Below are 14,764 nucleotides of genomic sequence, written 5' to 3' on the forward strand. Positions count from 1 at the left end.
CCTACTTCATGGGACTCTAACCCTGTCCTGTGATGGAGACAGAACCTGGGCCTATAGATTCTGTGCCAAGGTTTCTGAGCAAGCATCAAAGAAGACATGATACTTGTTGGCAGTTCATTTATGCCCAGGCATGTCCAAATGTAGAAGTCCAATGAGGCTGGTACAAGAATACTGTGACTGACACGGACTTTAGTCTTTTCTTTGCACAGGGTGGGGGAGACTTTCCCCCATGTGACCTCTTAACCTCAACCACTGCTGCCCACAAGATATCAACCCCAAGGTTGCAGAAACCATGGGCAAACTAGAAGTATCTAGGAGCATCAATAGATCAGGGGAGGATCAAATCGAGCAGACAGACAGACAGACAGACAGATAGATAGTGTCTCTGCCTTTCCACATTTACTTTCTTCTTTCTATTCATTCGACGTGAAAATCCAAACCCTCACCAATACATTCACCACATTTGATGATGAACTAATTTAGACCAGCCCCAGGAACTGTCCCGCAGGACACAGGAATCCAACCTCAGTTTAGAAAATCCCTGACATCTGACGCAGGAGGATTTGCGGGGTTAGTGGAAATTGCTTTCTCCCGCTGGCCAGATTACAGACTGCAGCTTCATTTTTGCAGGGTAAACATCCTTCTAATAACAAACACAGCAATGGTGCCTTAAGAGAGGACGGTCGGACGGCAGCTCCTCACCGGCTCCTTCTCACGGCTTCTCGGGAGAACTGTTTGATTTGGAAATCTATGTTGGCTGTCCGGAATATGAAATTTGGCATATTCCTTTTGTGGTGGGGATGGGTTCTGGCTGCTGAGAGCACAGTGCACTGGCCAGGAAGAGAAGTTCATGAGCCCTCTAGGAAAGGCAGGTGAGTGACATGGAGGCCTCGGCCTCGGCCTCGGCCAAAGGATGAAAAGCAGGTTCTCCGTGGTTGAGTCTTAGCATGGCCGGATCTGTGTGGGAGCACCTCCTCCCATCCCCCTCCTTCTCGTCCCCTTTCAGAAAGCTAGAATGGTGTTTTCCATTGTAATAGTACCACACTCGATAGTATTAAGCATATTTTCTTAAATTTGTTATTAATCAACTAAAAATATTCTGGAAAAGAGATTATTATACATTTTCTGAAAACCACGGACGATTGATATCTGCACAGATTCTCAAGGGACTGATGAAAGTTGTGACCTGTGGGAAGGAGTTACAAGTTACTAATTATTTCTGTTATGAAGGTGGGACTCTTCGGTTCTGTCTTAAAAACAGTTTTCTGTGGGATGCACAGCTAGCGGCATCAGTAGGTTGTCCCCGACCTGCAACCTGGGCGGGGTTAGGTGGTACGTGCCGCTCTAGCCTGGGGGATCGAGCTTCTGTAGCCAGGGGCCTGGCCTTTGGCCTCACCTGGCTCCAAGGCCACCTGAGCTTGGTTGCACCTTTCACACCCGGACGCTGGAGACAGGCCCCGCACTCCTTCACTCCCGAGGAGACAGATGTAGAAAAGGGCATCTTTTGTTCATCAGCACTAATTTCCGGTCAAACCTGAGTTTTCCTTCCATGTGGATGTAAGTCTGCAGAGTAAGAAAGACCAGCTAACATAAGGGAAGTGTGTCTCTCAAAAGTCTGGAACCATAGCCCCACCTGTTTTGTTCCTCTGTGCTCCCTCCTGATGCCAGAGTCCTCCCCAAAGAAGATTCACAGCCCGGATATGCTCGCTTCTCTAGTTTCTGTCTGCTTCTACGATGTCATTAGACTAGGTTCTCCGAAGTCCGGTGGTCACAGCGAGTCTGGGTTACTGAGGAGAACCGCTATGCCCAGAGAGAGCGTCAGGAATTGCTTGGGCGAATGGAATATGTGCAGTGATGTACCCGCAGAATGCAGGGATTCTTTGACCCAAATGTGCTCGTGAGAATTAAAACCAACTAACACTGCTAATTGACCCCAAAACCCTCAGGCTTTTCCCTAAGACACAATTAGAACAGCAACCTGTTTAGAGAAGTCATAAAGACTGCGCAGACTCTTTTAGAAAGTTAATTTTAATTAAGTTTTAAAATTAATTTTAAAAGTTAAAGTATTATAAACTGATTATTAAAGGGTATAGAGCATTATATAGGCATAAATGTGGAATAATTAAATCAGACTACTCAACGTATGTGTCACCTCAGATCCTCAGGGCTTCTTTTTTATATTTTACTTATTTACTTTATGAGTATGGGTATTTTGTCTGTGTGGCTGTGTGTCTGTGCACCCTGCGTGTACTCAGGGGAGAAGGCATTGGATCCCCTGGGACTGGAGTTAAAGGGAGTTGTGAGTTGTCTGAATTAAGTCTGAATCCTCTGGAAGAGCAGCCAGGTCTCTTAACCACCGGGCCATCTCTCCAGCCCCCTTAGGATTTTATTTTTGGTGAGAAAACACAAAACGAATGTTGATACCTGCAGACACCTTGCTGAATAGTATTTCAGCACGAAGTGGTCTGCCCTTCACCCAGCATCTCCAAACCCAGTCTTGAGCAATGTCCTTGTGCTGTCTGCTTCTTTGTTTTGGGGTCTGTCTGTAAGTGAGATGTGCGGTTGATGTAAGAAATTGTGCCTAAGAGTGTAGGGTCCCATATCTGTAATATCAGCACTTGAGAGGTCACGGCCGGTCATCCTCAAATACATAGTAGGGTCGAGGCCTGTCTCAAAGCAAACCCAGAGGATGGGGTGGAGGAGGAGAGATAGAAAGGAAGAGGGAGAAAGAGTGGGGGTGGGTTATGAAGGAGACAAGAAGAATACATTGGTTTTATGTGCTGTGGAGATCTCCTCCTGGTATTTAAAAGCGGGGGGGGGGGGGGGGGGGAGGGGGGTTAGATTCGGGTCAGATTTTAGGCCTATGAAGGAGACTGAGAATATTCAGCTTAAGACTTTGTCCTCTGCCTAGCTGGTTGACTTAGAATAACACTGGCAGGTTCATGTCCCTGCTGTCACAGACAGCTGTCTCCGTTTGTAACAGGCTGACTACTGTCCTGTTAAAGACACACCACATCCTCGTCACTTGTCCTCACGGACACCTTGGTTGGTACCGTACCTTGGCTGAACAGTGCCATGGTGAACGTGGAAATGCAGACATCCGGTCAGAGCACTGAATTAAAAAACCTTTACTTGTAAGCTCTGAAGGATGGCGGCGTGATAGTTTTATTTGTACTTTGAGGAGCCTCGTGGTTCTGTGAAGTAGCTGTATTAGTCCGCACCCCCACCAACAATGCGCACGGGTCACACCTCTTCTTCACACCTTGTTCACTCACTCTTCCAGTTCCCACTTGGATGGCTCCTCTAGACAGAGAAAAATGGCAGGCAGGCAGGGACGTGCCTTCGTTCTGATTTAAATCCAGTTGTTTGCTCTCCTACTGAACTGAATTTCCTGAGGAATTTGGGTGGCGCCCTTCTCAGATGTAGGCCTTGTTGATAGTTTCTCCAAGCCTGTAGGTCACTTCTTTGTCCCCTAATTGCTCCCTTCACTGTGGAGAAGCTGTGAGTCGGATATAACCCCCCTGGTTTTGCTTCTGTAGTGTGAACATTTGAGGTCACATTCAGAATACCATCACCGAGTCAATGGCCTGAGTTCTCCTTGTGGTCTATCAGTAGTGTCATAGCTTCGGGCCTTATGCTTAAGTCTTTAACCCATTTTGAGTTCATCCTTGTACTCAATGTGAGATAAGAATCCAGTTTATTCTTCTGCCTGTGGCTATCCAGTTGTCCCAACACTCTTTATGAAACACTCTTTTGAACAGGTCCTTGCTTGTGTGTAGAAACATGCTTCTATGTGTCCTCCAGCTTTACTGAATTTGTTTATTTACTTTTCCATTTATTTATCATTTCTAGCAGTTTTGGGTAGAGCCTGGGGTCACGGGAACATGTCATCATCAAGCAGCGTCTGCTCTGGCTAAGTTCTAACACGTAGTACTTAGCTGAACAGAAACCACTAGTGTTCCTCTCAGCCTTATTTTTTTCCTTTTTTTTTTTTCTTTTTTTGAGCTGGGGACCGAACCCAGGGCCTTGCACTTGCTAGGAAGTGCTCTACCACTGAGCTAAATCCCCAACCCCTCTCAGCCTTATTTCTACCGAGTGAAGTAGACTTTCTTTTTAAAGGTGACTTTTCAAACGTTTTCATTTTTTATAATGGAAGACACACATAGCACTTTTTTTAATTCTGTGAATATATTTTTGTAACATTATTATATCTAATATAATTTTGCCTACATATTTACTTATTTTAAACCTACAGAATGATCATCTGACTAGCTGCATAATAATGTATAATATGCATAATGTGTCACTATTTAATCATTTTCCTTTATTTATTAACATTTGGTTTCATCCCATTTATTATTACGAATAAGTTTAAAAGATTTATTACTTATTTTTGTGTACAAATGTTTTACCCGTATGTATGTATGTATGTGTGTGTGTGTATGTATGTATGTATGTATATACTGTCCATAGAGATCAGGAAATGTATTGGAGGTTGTGAGTTACCATATGGGAGCTGGGAACCATTGGGAATTGAACCTGAGTTCCCTGCAAGAGCAGCAAATGTTCCTAACCACTGAGCCATGTCTCTAGCCCCTACTATTACAAACATTATACATGGTTGTTTAGTTAGGATAGACTCCTGACAGCATCCTGGATCAACCAGGTGTACTAGCACACAGCTTTAATTGAAGCACTCAAGAGGCAGAGGCAGGAAGATCTCTGTGAGTTCAAGGCCAGCCTGGTTTATATAGTGAGTGCCAGGACAGTCAGAGCCACATAGTGAGACCTTGTCTCAAAATAAGAACAACAAAATAATAAAATAAAGACAGAGTCCTGGATCAACTTGCATGTGGACAGGTAGAACTCTAAGTATGGGTTTGGAGACGTTTGGTTGAGGAAAGTCTCTCGCTGCTAAGTCTGAGGAGCTGAGTTCCATCCCTGAGTCCTGCAAAGTAGACAGAGAGAAACAGCTAACTTCTGCAAGTTGTCCTCTGACCTCCGCATGTGCACCATTGTGTATACACCCACCACACACACACACACACACACACACACACACACACACACCACACACATACACCACACACACACCACAAACACATACACACACAGACACACACATACAGGCATACACACACATACACATAAGTAAATAAATACAATAAAAACTAAAATTCTAAGTAGATTTGATTACATTTCTTTACAAACAGAAAGTGGACCAATTTATATCCCACCATCCAAGCTAAATTTTATTTTTATGTAGCCTAAACTTTTAAAAGATGCGTCACCCAGATTCTTAAAATCTCTCCAAAGGCATGTCCAAATGTGCTCACTTTGATGTATCACACAGGACACAGAGCAAAGTTCCGAGAATGGACTGATTCATACAGTCTTTCCTATCATCACTGGAAGGCTGGAAGCATGTACTACAGGCCCTGGGGAAGCCGGCCCAGGCTCTGCAGCATGAGTTCATCCTACCAGAGGCCAGAGCCTGCTCGTTCTATAACTCCTGGCCATACTAAAGCCCGCACTTCCTGTGAAGCAAGGAAAACCCAGCTGGCTTCGGCAGAATTCCATCCCAGAGAGACCAGATTTGCTAGCACACCAGGAGATATGGTAGATAGGTAGGCAGGGTCCCAGGAGGGAGGCAGAAAATAACCAGAGACCACGCTTGGCACAGGCGAGAGATTGGGTGTGGTCTGGGACAATAGAGGGATGAACAGGGATGGAGAGATGGAGCCCAGAGCAGTTTAGAATTGCCGGGATGTGCATGCCATTGGGGTAAAAAAAAGCTGTTTCAGGTGAATACCCAGCAGGCATTTGGGTTGCTTGTCTGGGAAAGCAGTCACCTCAGGGGCAGGAGAGTAGGAAGAGCCATGTGAAGAAAGGACACAGTCCCTGCTTCACTCAAAGACTGTGGGGAGTCCCCTGAACATTTTCGGGAAGGGTTAGGCAGCTTAGACAGAACTAGGCTTGTGGTGGCAGATTCAAAGGGCTTACTCTTGAACGGTGGTTGTCAAGGGACCCTGAGAGAGAAAAACACTGTGAATTAAGAGTGGGAACAAAGGCAGAGGAAGAGGAACATGTAAGAAGTCAGGGGAAGTGGATACAACACTGCAGGCCTGTAATCCCAGCGACTTGGGAGACTGAAGCAGGAGGATCATAAGTTTAAGGGTGGGCTACATAGCAAATTCAAAGTCACCATGAACACCTTAGTGAAAGAGAAGTTTGGGACCAGCTGTGCTGGCATGAGCCTGTAATCCCGGCACTTGGAAAGTGGATCACTTTTAGGTACAGGAGTTTGAGGTCAGCCTGGGCTTCTGAGGAAGGGAAAGAGGAAGGCTGAGTATATACTTCAGGGATAAAATGGTTTCCTAGCATGCATAAGGCCCTGGGTTCAGTGTTCAGTACCAGCCTGCAGCTCCCCACACTTACACAAAAGAAAGATGTTTGAGGAAGAAGACTGTGGAGGATGTGGAACTAGGGACCAGACAGGTGAGGGCAGAGAGAGTAGAGAGGTGTCAAGGACACTAAGAAGCATTCAGTGACATCCACATGTTTGTTATAGCAGTTACTGAGTGGACGTTCACCAACCTCTGGAGACCTCAGACTGGGGAGGTGCCAGGGCTTTCGTGAGGATAGAAGGGTTAATAGGGTCTGTTTACACCAAGTCAGATAGAAGACCCAGAGCTAAAACAGAATATAGGAGCCCCCACCTTTAATGGCTCTCACAAGAGACAGACATCAGCGGTTAAGCAGAGGAGTCCATAGTTCACTGCTCCAATCCCTGGGGCAGAGATGGGGCTGCAACTCTGTGGAGAACTCAGCAAGTTCCCCTCTGACAGCATTGGACTGCAGGCTCTCTCCATGAGAAGCACACTCTTGTGTTATGTTTCTAATGCCTAAAACACGTACTCATCGATGGGAATTTCACTCATTTAGTGAGGATCCCACGTGTTCAAAGTCACACAAACACAGAGTAAGTAAGATGTGACTGCTGGACCTGGAGAGATGGCTCAGCGGCTAAGAGCACTTGTTCTCTTGTAGAGGACCCAAGTTTAGCTCCTAGAACTGACATGGTAGCTCGCAACCAACTGTAACTTCAGTTCCAGGTCTGATGTGTTCTTCTGACCTCTGTGGGCATCAGGTACACGTGTGGTGCACATGCATACATGCATACAATCATTCATATACATAAAATGTTTTTTTAAAAAGGTGAAATGAAGGGGTTGGGGATTTAGCTCAGAGGTAGAGCGCTTGCCTAGCAAGCGCAAGGCCCTGGGTTCGGTCCCCAGCTCCGGAAAAAAAAAAAAGGGTGAAATGAAAGGGAACAGAAAGGCCCTTCCATGGGAATTAAGGAAAGTATAATCTGAAAATTCTGTCAAGGAATTGTGGGGTGTGTGTGTGTGTGTGTGTGTGTGGTGTAAACTTTAAATGTAAAAAGCATCTGGAAGGAGCAGGGAGCTTATATTCAGACATGTATCAGCAAAACAGAAATGGTCTAGGTAGAGACTGCCCGAGGCAGAGACCAGACAAACCCATTCTCAGTGGGAATTCTCCAAGGGAAGGATAATGACTAGCAGGCCAGGTCTTTGTGTTAGGACCCCACCAGATTCTTGGGAACAGTTATTAGTGACAGTGGCAGACAGATGGCTTGGTCTAATAACTCCAAGAAAAAACTGAGTAGTAGGTCATAGCTGGGTGAGTGCGATGAGCTGCCTTTTAGTCTAGCCTCAGCCCAACTTCCCTTCCATGTTCAGACTTCCATGTCAGAATGGTCACATGTAAAAAGTCATGAACCTTCATGGAAACAGACATGTATGTGTAAGCTATTCTTATACATGTATAAGACATGTATGTACGAGCTAAGGATGTATAGCTATGAATCTATCTCCCACTCTACTCATTCACCCATCCATGGGAAAGACATGGTTCAGCATGTGTTGCCAGAGTTCAGTTCCCAGTATCTATATGGTGGGTCCCAACCATCCAGTTTCCAGAGATTTGACTCTCTCTTCTAAACTCCACAGGCACCAGGCACAAACTTTGTGAATATATGTACAGGCAGGCAAAACACTCAAACACATAAAATGAAATAGATAAATATAAATTAATTTTTTAAAAACGACTTTCAGAAATCTGTGGTGGAGGGGTATGGTGGCACACACCTAAAATTCCAGCTCAGTAGGGAAGCTGAGGTAAGAAGACTCTCATGAGTTTTAGGCGAGCCTGGGCTACATGGTGAGGTTGAGGCTAGTCTGGGCTAGACTACCTAGTGTTACAGAACAGAAAGAGGAAAGAGGAAAGAACAAATGAATGGGCAAATGAATGAATAAGTAAGTGTATTAATGAAGAAACTTATGTCAAGCCTAACCTGCAGCTGCTGCTGTTACAGTCTTGAATTACAAAAGCAATCCAGAAGCAGAATTCCTCTTGGTTTGAAGACTTTAGTCTTAAGGACCCTCATCTGATGGGATGAGACTTGTCTACCTGATGTCGACTGATGTAGATGTTAACCATATCTTAAAAATATCTTTGCATGAGCATCAAGGCCAATATTTAATGGAAAACTATGTGCATAGCCTAGAAAGTTTACATTAAACCCATCATTGAACATTCTAGGACATGTGTGGGAGTTTGAGTAAGAACAACCCCCGTAGGCTCGTATATTTGAATCCTTAGTCACTGAGGAGTGGCACTGTTGAAAAGGATTAGGAAGTGTAGCTTTGTTGGAGGAGGTGTGACTGGGGGTGGGCTTTGAAGTTTCAAAGGCCCATGACAGCTCCAGTCTCTCCAGCTCTGCTTGTGGATCAGGATGTAGCTCTCAGATCCTCCTCCAGCACTACAACTCCCTGCCGCCATGCTCTCTGCCATGAGGGTAATGGTCTAAGCCTCTGAAACTGTGAGCAGGCCTCCAATTAAATACTTTCTTTTGTAAGAATTTCCTTGGCCGTAGTTTCTGCTCATAGCAATAGAACAGTGACTGAGGCAAAAGTTGGTACCAGGGGGATGGATCTTGACAGGTCTGACCATGCTGCTTGTTGGCTGAATGTGGAATTTGAGATTTTGGATAGGAAAGCAGTTGAATGCTTTAACTGGAACTTGTTTACCAGTAAGAGTGTGGAAGACAGTAGTGCTTTGAGCAACGTAGATTATGATGGCCCTGCTCAAGATGTTTCAGAGGAGAAGAATATTAGTAAGTGATCTAAAGACCATTCTTGTGGTATTTTAGTGAAGAATGTAGCTGCTTTCTGTCCTTAGTCCTGAGGCTAAATTGATGAGTTTTGGGTTAATGGTGTTGTCAGAGGAGATTTCAAGACAGATTTCAATATTGACTCTGTCAGTTGGTTATTAGTGGTCACTCTTATGCAGAACTGTAATAAAAAGGAGCAAATTGAGCAGGGAAGAATACAGATGTACAGTCTGAGGAGCAATGGAGCACCAGGAAGTATAACAGAGCTAAGTCCAGTACTCACAGAGATACTAAGTTTAAAGAAAATTCTAAATGGAGTAAAAGAAGTGGTGGCCTCAAGGCAAGACCCCATCCAGCTAAGCTTCCAACTTGTTAAAAGAAATTAAAGGGAAGCTTAAGCATCGAAGGAGATGATCAACAGCTGATGCTGATGTAATTGAAAGAGGGGGGCATGTTCCAGGCCCAGCAAGCAGTAGAACTTGGCAGCTTCAGCCACATGGTTCTCATTTTAGTGTCAAGAATATAAGAAAGGCACTGTGGACTCTCTCTCCATGGCTAGGGAAAGCTGCTGGGGCCAGGCATGGTCAGGGTGTCCCTGCATGGAGGTCCAGAGAGGCCACTGTATGAAGCTGTGAAGGTGAAGCTTGGGTTGCCTTGGAGACCCCAAGATGTTGGAGATAGCAGAGTTGTGCGATACCTGCCAAGGAGAACTGCAGATGGGTGGGGAACCAGCCCAAATGAGAGAGGTGAGTTCCAGTCAGCAATGATGAAAGGAGTTGGAGATCTGAAGAGCACTTTGATATCAGACATGGACATGTAGCATATGGAGTTTGCCCTGCTGGTTTTAGGTCTTGCTATGGTCTAGCATTTTCTCACTCTGTTCCTTTTCTTCCCTTTTGGGCTGGCAATGTATATTCTGTGCCATTGTATGTTGGAAATCTGTGATCTGCTTTTGGATTTTCATTATTCCAGCGGTTACAGTTAAGAGATCGCCACCAGTCTCCAAAGAGACTTTGAACTTTGGACTTTTAAACAGTGTTGAGGCTACGGGGACTTTTGAAACTGGACTGAATGCATTTTGCATTATGATATGGCTGCAAGCCTATGGGACCATGGAGTGGAATGTGGTGGTTTGAATAAGAATGGCCCCATAAGCTCATATATGCTAGTCATCAGGGAGTGGCACTATTTGAAAGGATTAAAAGCATTAGGAAGTGTGACCTTGTTGGAGGAAGTGTGTCCCTTGGGGTGGGCTATGAGGTTTCAAAAGCCCATGCCAAGGCCCAGTCTTTCTCTCTCTTGTGGGTCAGCTCTCAGCTACTTCTCCAGCACCGTACCTACCTGTCACCATGCTGTCTGGACTAAGCCTTTGAAAGCATGAGCAAGCCCCAAACTAAATTCTTTCTTTAATATGAGTTGTCTTGGTCATCAGGTCTCTTCAGCAATAGAACAATGACTGAGGTAGTAGGTAACTCAAGAAGCAGATCATTTGTTACCAAAATCACTCAATAAGGCATCAGGGGAGATGAACCATTTAGAATGGAAGGAAAACACAGAATATTCATCATGTGGAGCATGCATAAGCTCCCAGACAGTCCATGAAAACAATCACATCCCATGAGTGTCCTCAGAGTGTAAGAACTGAGCCTATGGGGCAGCTAGATACGTCCTCAGACAGCAGACAGAGACCTTCAAGTGCCTTCTAGTGATGTTTCTGCAACAGACTCCAATACATTCAATGACAGGCCTAATTCATCATTTCTTTTATTTGTGTGTTGGGAAGCGGTTGAGACAAGATCTGGCTCTATAGCTTAGGCTGAGCTCAAACTCACACTAACTTTCCTCCTGTCTTGGCCTCCTACGTGTTGGAATTATAGACTCCATACCAATGCATGGTTCCAATCATAGCTAAGGAGACACTCGCCAGGCCAGAAAAACTGGGGTTCAAGGTCAGATGTCCTTTGCTCTAGCTTACTGCTTCCAGGAATCACACCCAAGACCAATATTCAGTAGCTACCCTGGCAGCCAGACACCTCACCTAGGGGCTTGGTTGACCTGAGAAGCCACAGAGCAAACCCAGGTATTTGGTCCAGTCTCCCTGCTCTGTTTTCTTCACCAGTGTGGTCTGGCTAGCCCACTGGCTGCTCCTTGAGAATAGTGAGTTCCACACCACAGCCGTTGTCCACTCTGTGCCTCTGCCTGAATATCATTATGTCCTCTCACCCACACTATGCCTCTGTAACTGTCACCTCCTCACAGGAGTTTCTCTAGCCGAGTTCTGAAACAACCATCTCAGCCTCCTCCCCATCCCCCAGAACATGGTTATTGTCTAAACTAGAGTCCACATGCCTTCAAGGCCTGATAGAGTCCTGGCTGTGTTTTTGAGAAGCTCCCGGGAAGTGTGATGTAATGGTTCTAGCAACAGGAATCAATCCTGACCTCCAGCTGGGGAACAGTGGTAGGAAGAGAGTCTCCAAACGATAAGAAGCCCTGGATTTGAGACTTGACACAGCTATAAACTACCACTGGCCTTGGATGAGTCATTAGATAGCTTCCTGTCTGTATCTCTTGTTCAGCAGAATGGACCATATGTCACTGTTTTGCTTTGCTTCTATTGATGTGATAAAGACCATCACCCAAAGTCACCTGGGGAAGTCTTCCTTTCACCTTACAGTCCATCGGGAAGGAAAGTCCAGGCAGGAGCTCAAGCAGAGACCATGGAGGAACACTGCTGGCTGACCTGTTCCTCATAGCCTGCTCAGCTTTTGTTTTAAGAACTGTAATAGTTGTTTTATTATTTTATGTGTATGAGTGTTTTGCCTGCATACATGTATGAATACCACACGTGGTCCTGGTGCCTGCCAAGGCCAGAGGACACAGATGTTTGTGCACTGCCATGCAGGTGCTAAGGATTGAGCCTAAGTCATCCAGAAAAGCAACGAGAGCTCTTAATTGCTGAGCCAACCTCTCAGCCCCTAAACCTGATCCTTTATACAACCTTGACTATCCGCTCAGGGGTGACGTCACCCACAGTGAGATGGGCCCGCCCACACAAATCATTAACCAAGAAAATGCCCTACAGGCTGGCCTATGGGCTATCTGCTGGAGCCATTTTCTCAGTTGAGTTGCCTCTTCCCAGATGACTCTAGGTTTGAGTCAAGTTGACAAAAAAGCCAACCAGCACAGTCACTTCCTGGTTGTTGGCAGGATTGTGTAGTCCAACACATGTGTACCTTGACTACTGTGGAATTCAGTCAGTTGGCGATGGGTGGTAGACTACTAGGAGCCTTATTGCCCAACTTCTGTGGACTTGACATTGGAGGTGAAAGGTTCTCAGTGGAAAATCACGTGTCTGATCTTCACACTGTTGCTGTAATGGCTCGGGCAGACAGAGCAGGGTGCCACCCCTTGTCGAGAACCATGCGATTCAGTTCATAAGGTGGCGGGGATGGAGAGGGTAAGACAGGGAACATGGTTTTGAGGTGAAGGTTCAGCCAGAACTAACTGGGTGCTATGACCCTGGTTGTCCTGTTCTCTAAGCAAGGAGTAAGTGCTAGATGTATCCAGGTGAGGGTGGGAGGAAAAGGAAGAATCACAGGTGGTGTTGGGGATTCTGGGATACATAAAAGATTTCTTTCCTTGGCTGCTAAAAGGCCAAGAAAGCAAGATTGTTTGCATCAGCCCATCCTTGTTACATTGTCACAACCAAGCTCTCTCCTCTCTGAGGCAATGTGGTCATGGAAGCAATGCAGACCTTCCAGGCTTAATTCTCAAGCCCAGGAGATGGCTCAATTGGTAAAGAGTTCCAGCACCCATAGAAGAGGCTGGCCATGACAGTCGAATCAGGTTCAGTGAGAGGCTCTGGCTCAAACAGTAAATAAATAAGGGTGGAGAGAGAGCAGTGTCATCCAGCAAGACAATGTGGCCAATGCTTCTTCCAAGGCCAAATCCAGCACCAACCTCTGTGGCTTTAAAAGCTACTTGAGCTCTCAGTGTCTAGTTTTGGTTTTCTTACATGCAAACTGGGGCTAATGGTAAGGCCTGCAGACAACGGGCTCTGTTAAGGATATGCACAAAAAGCTTTCGAGTCATTTCTGAGTTCCTTTCATCTGCCTTATGTTTACTCTGTTTTCCAGCTTGTAAATGTTTATGAACAAGAAAAGATGCTTTAAAGTATTAACAACAATGGGAAGGATGTTGGGGGATCCTTATCTGTGTCCTCTAGGCTAGAGTCTAAGCTTTGCAGAGACAACTGTGGGGTATTTCAGAGTTTGATTGTCCTCTGTCTGTTGGTGAGGGGTTGCACTGCAGGCTAGCCCAAAGGTAAAGTCAGAATAGGCAACTTGCTTTCTATCCCACACTCCTTGCTCAGCTTCTTTGGTCTCTTTTTATACGCTCTTTTCCAAGTACAGGACACGTGTTCCTTTCTCATCCAGCTACTGAGAGTCTACTGCAGTCAGCTCTGCAGGTGCTGGACATGCACAGGACTCTGTCCTTGGTGGCCTATCCCCTCTCCCATCTTATCTGGTCCAGTTTTCATCCCTTTCCTGCCAAGCTCATTCCTGCCCTGCTCCACTGTGCTACAGATGACATAATCCCCGTCCCTGTCACCAGTGGAGTCCTCGCAGAAAATAGCATTACACTCAGAGGGGCTTAACTAATAATAATCAAAACCAAGCACTCTTCCTAGAGATGTGGGCAGGGTTCAGGGCCCTAAGCAGGCATGTTGATGTCCCCAAGAAAGGGGAAGAACAGGAAGCCACATGTGCCCAAGGCAGAGGCACAGTGCATTGCTAGTCACCAACACTGAAGAAGAAGCAATAAATGCAATAGCCTGGCTCTCGCCTTCACTCTCTGCTCTGCCCACTTGGCCACATTCATGGTCAGAAGCAAGTACAGCAGAGAGGGCACAGTTCACTGGCACTGTTGATGGCACAGTTTCAAAGTGGGTCCAAGTTACAATGCCCACTTTTAAGGCTCAATTCCAATCCTGGATGGGTGTGAGTTTGTGTATGAGTGTGTGTGTGTGTGTGTGTGTGTGTGTGCACGCGCGCGCATGCGTGCATGCATGCATATGTGTGTGTCTGCATGTGTCTGTGTGAGCACATATGTGTGCATAACTGTGTGTGAGTGTGTGTGTGAGTGTGAGTGCACAGGGTTGTGTGTGTGTATGAATGCGTGTGAATGTGTAAGGTATGTGTGTATGAGTGTGCATGAATGTGTGTGAGTGTACAAGTGTGAGAATGTGCATGAATTGTGTAAGTGTGCATGAATGCGTGTGTATAAGTGTGTGTATAAGCGTTTATATGACTGTACAAATGTGAATGTGGGTATGTGTGTGCGCATGCACAAGCGTGGGTTGGTGGGGGAGGTAGTTAAGTCAGATCTCTGTAAATCAGGCCTTCTAAATAATTAATCCTCCTTCCCCGCTCCTGTGAGTACTTGGAAAATGCTCATCAGACCAGATTAATGCGTTGAGCCATCTTCCCTCCCCACCCCCCATTTTATTCTGTCTAGATTTGAAGTGTGCACAGACGCCAGGGTGCTTTGCTGAACTGAGTCCTTAGA

The 14,764-nt window shown here is 45.7% G+C and overlaps 1 protein-coding gene across 2 annotated transcripts in view; it reads left to right on the forward strand.

Moving 5' to 3' along the window:
- Gabrr1 (gamma-aminobutyric acid type A receptor subunit rho 1) overlaps positions 1 to 14,764 on the forward strand; it is a 69,009-nt gene that overhangs the window by 31,185 nt on the left and 23,060 nt on the right. The window contains 1 exon segment of one of the 2 annotated variants that reach the window (NM_017291.4): positions 640 to 872. The exons of the other annotated variant lie outside the window; for it this stretch is intronic. Within the exon segment in view, the coding sequence (NP_058987.3) occupies positions 751 to 872 (122 nt within the window). The 5' untranslated portion in view covers positions 640 to 750. 2 annotated transcript variants of the gene reach the window in all.

Source organism: Rattus norvegicus, chromosome 5 (genome assembly GCF_021556685.1).
Source record: "Rattus norvegicus strain SHRSP/BbbUtx chromosome 5, alternate assembly SHRSP_T2T, whole genome shotgun sequence".
NCBI classification, from domain to species: Eukaryota; Metazoa; Chordata; class Mammalia; order Rodentia; family Muridae; genus Rattus; species Rattus norvegicus.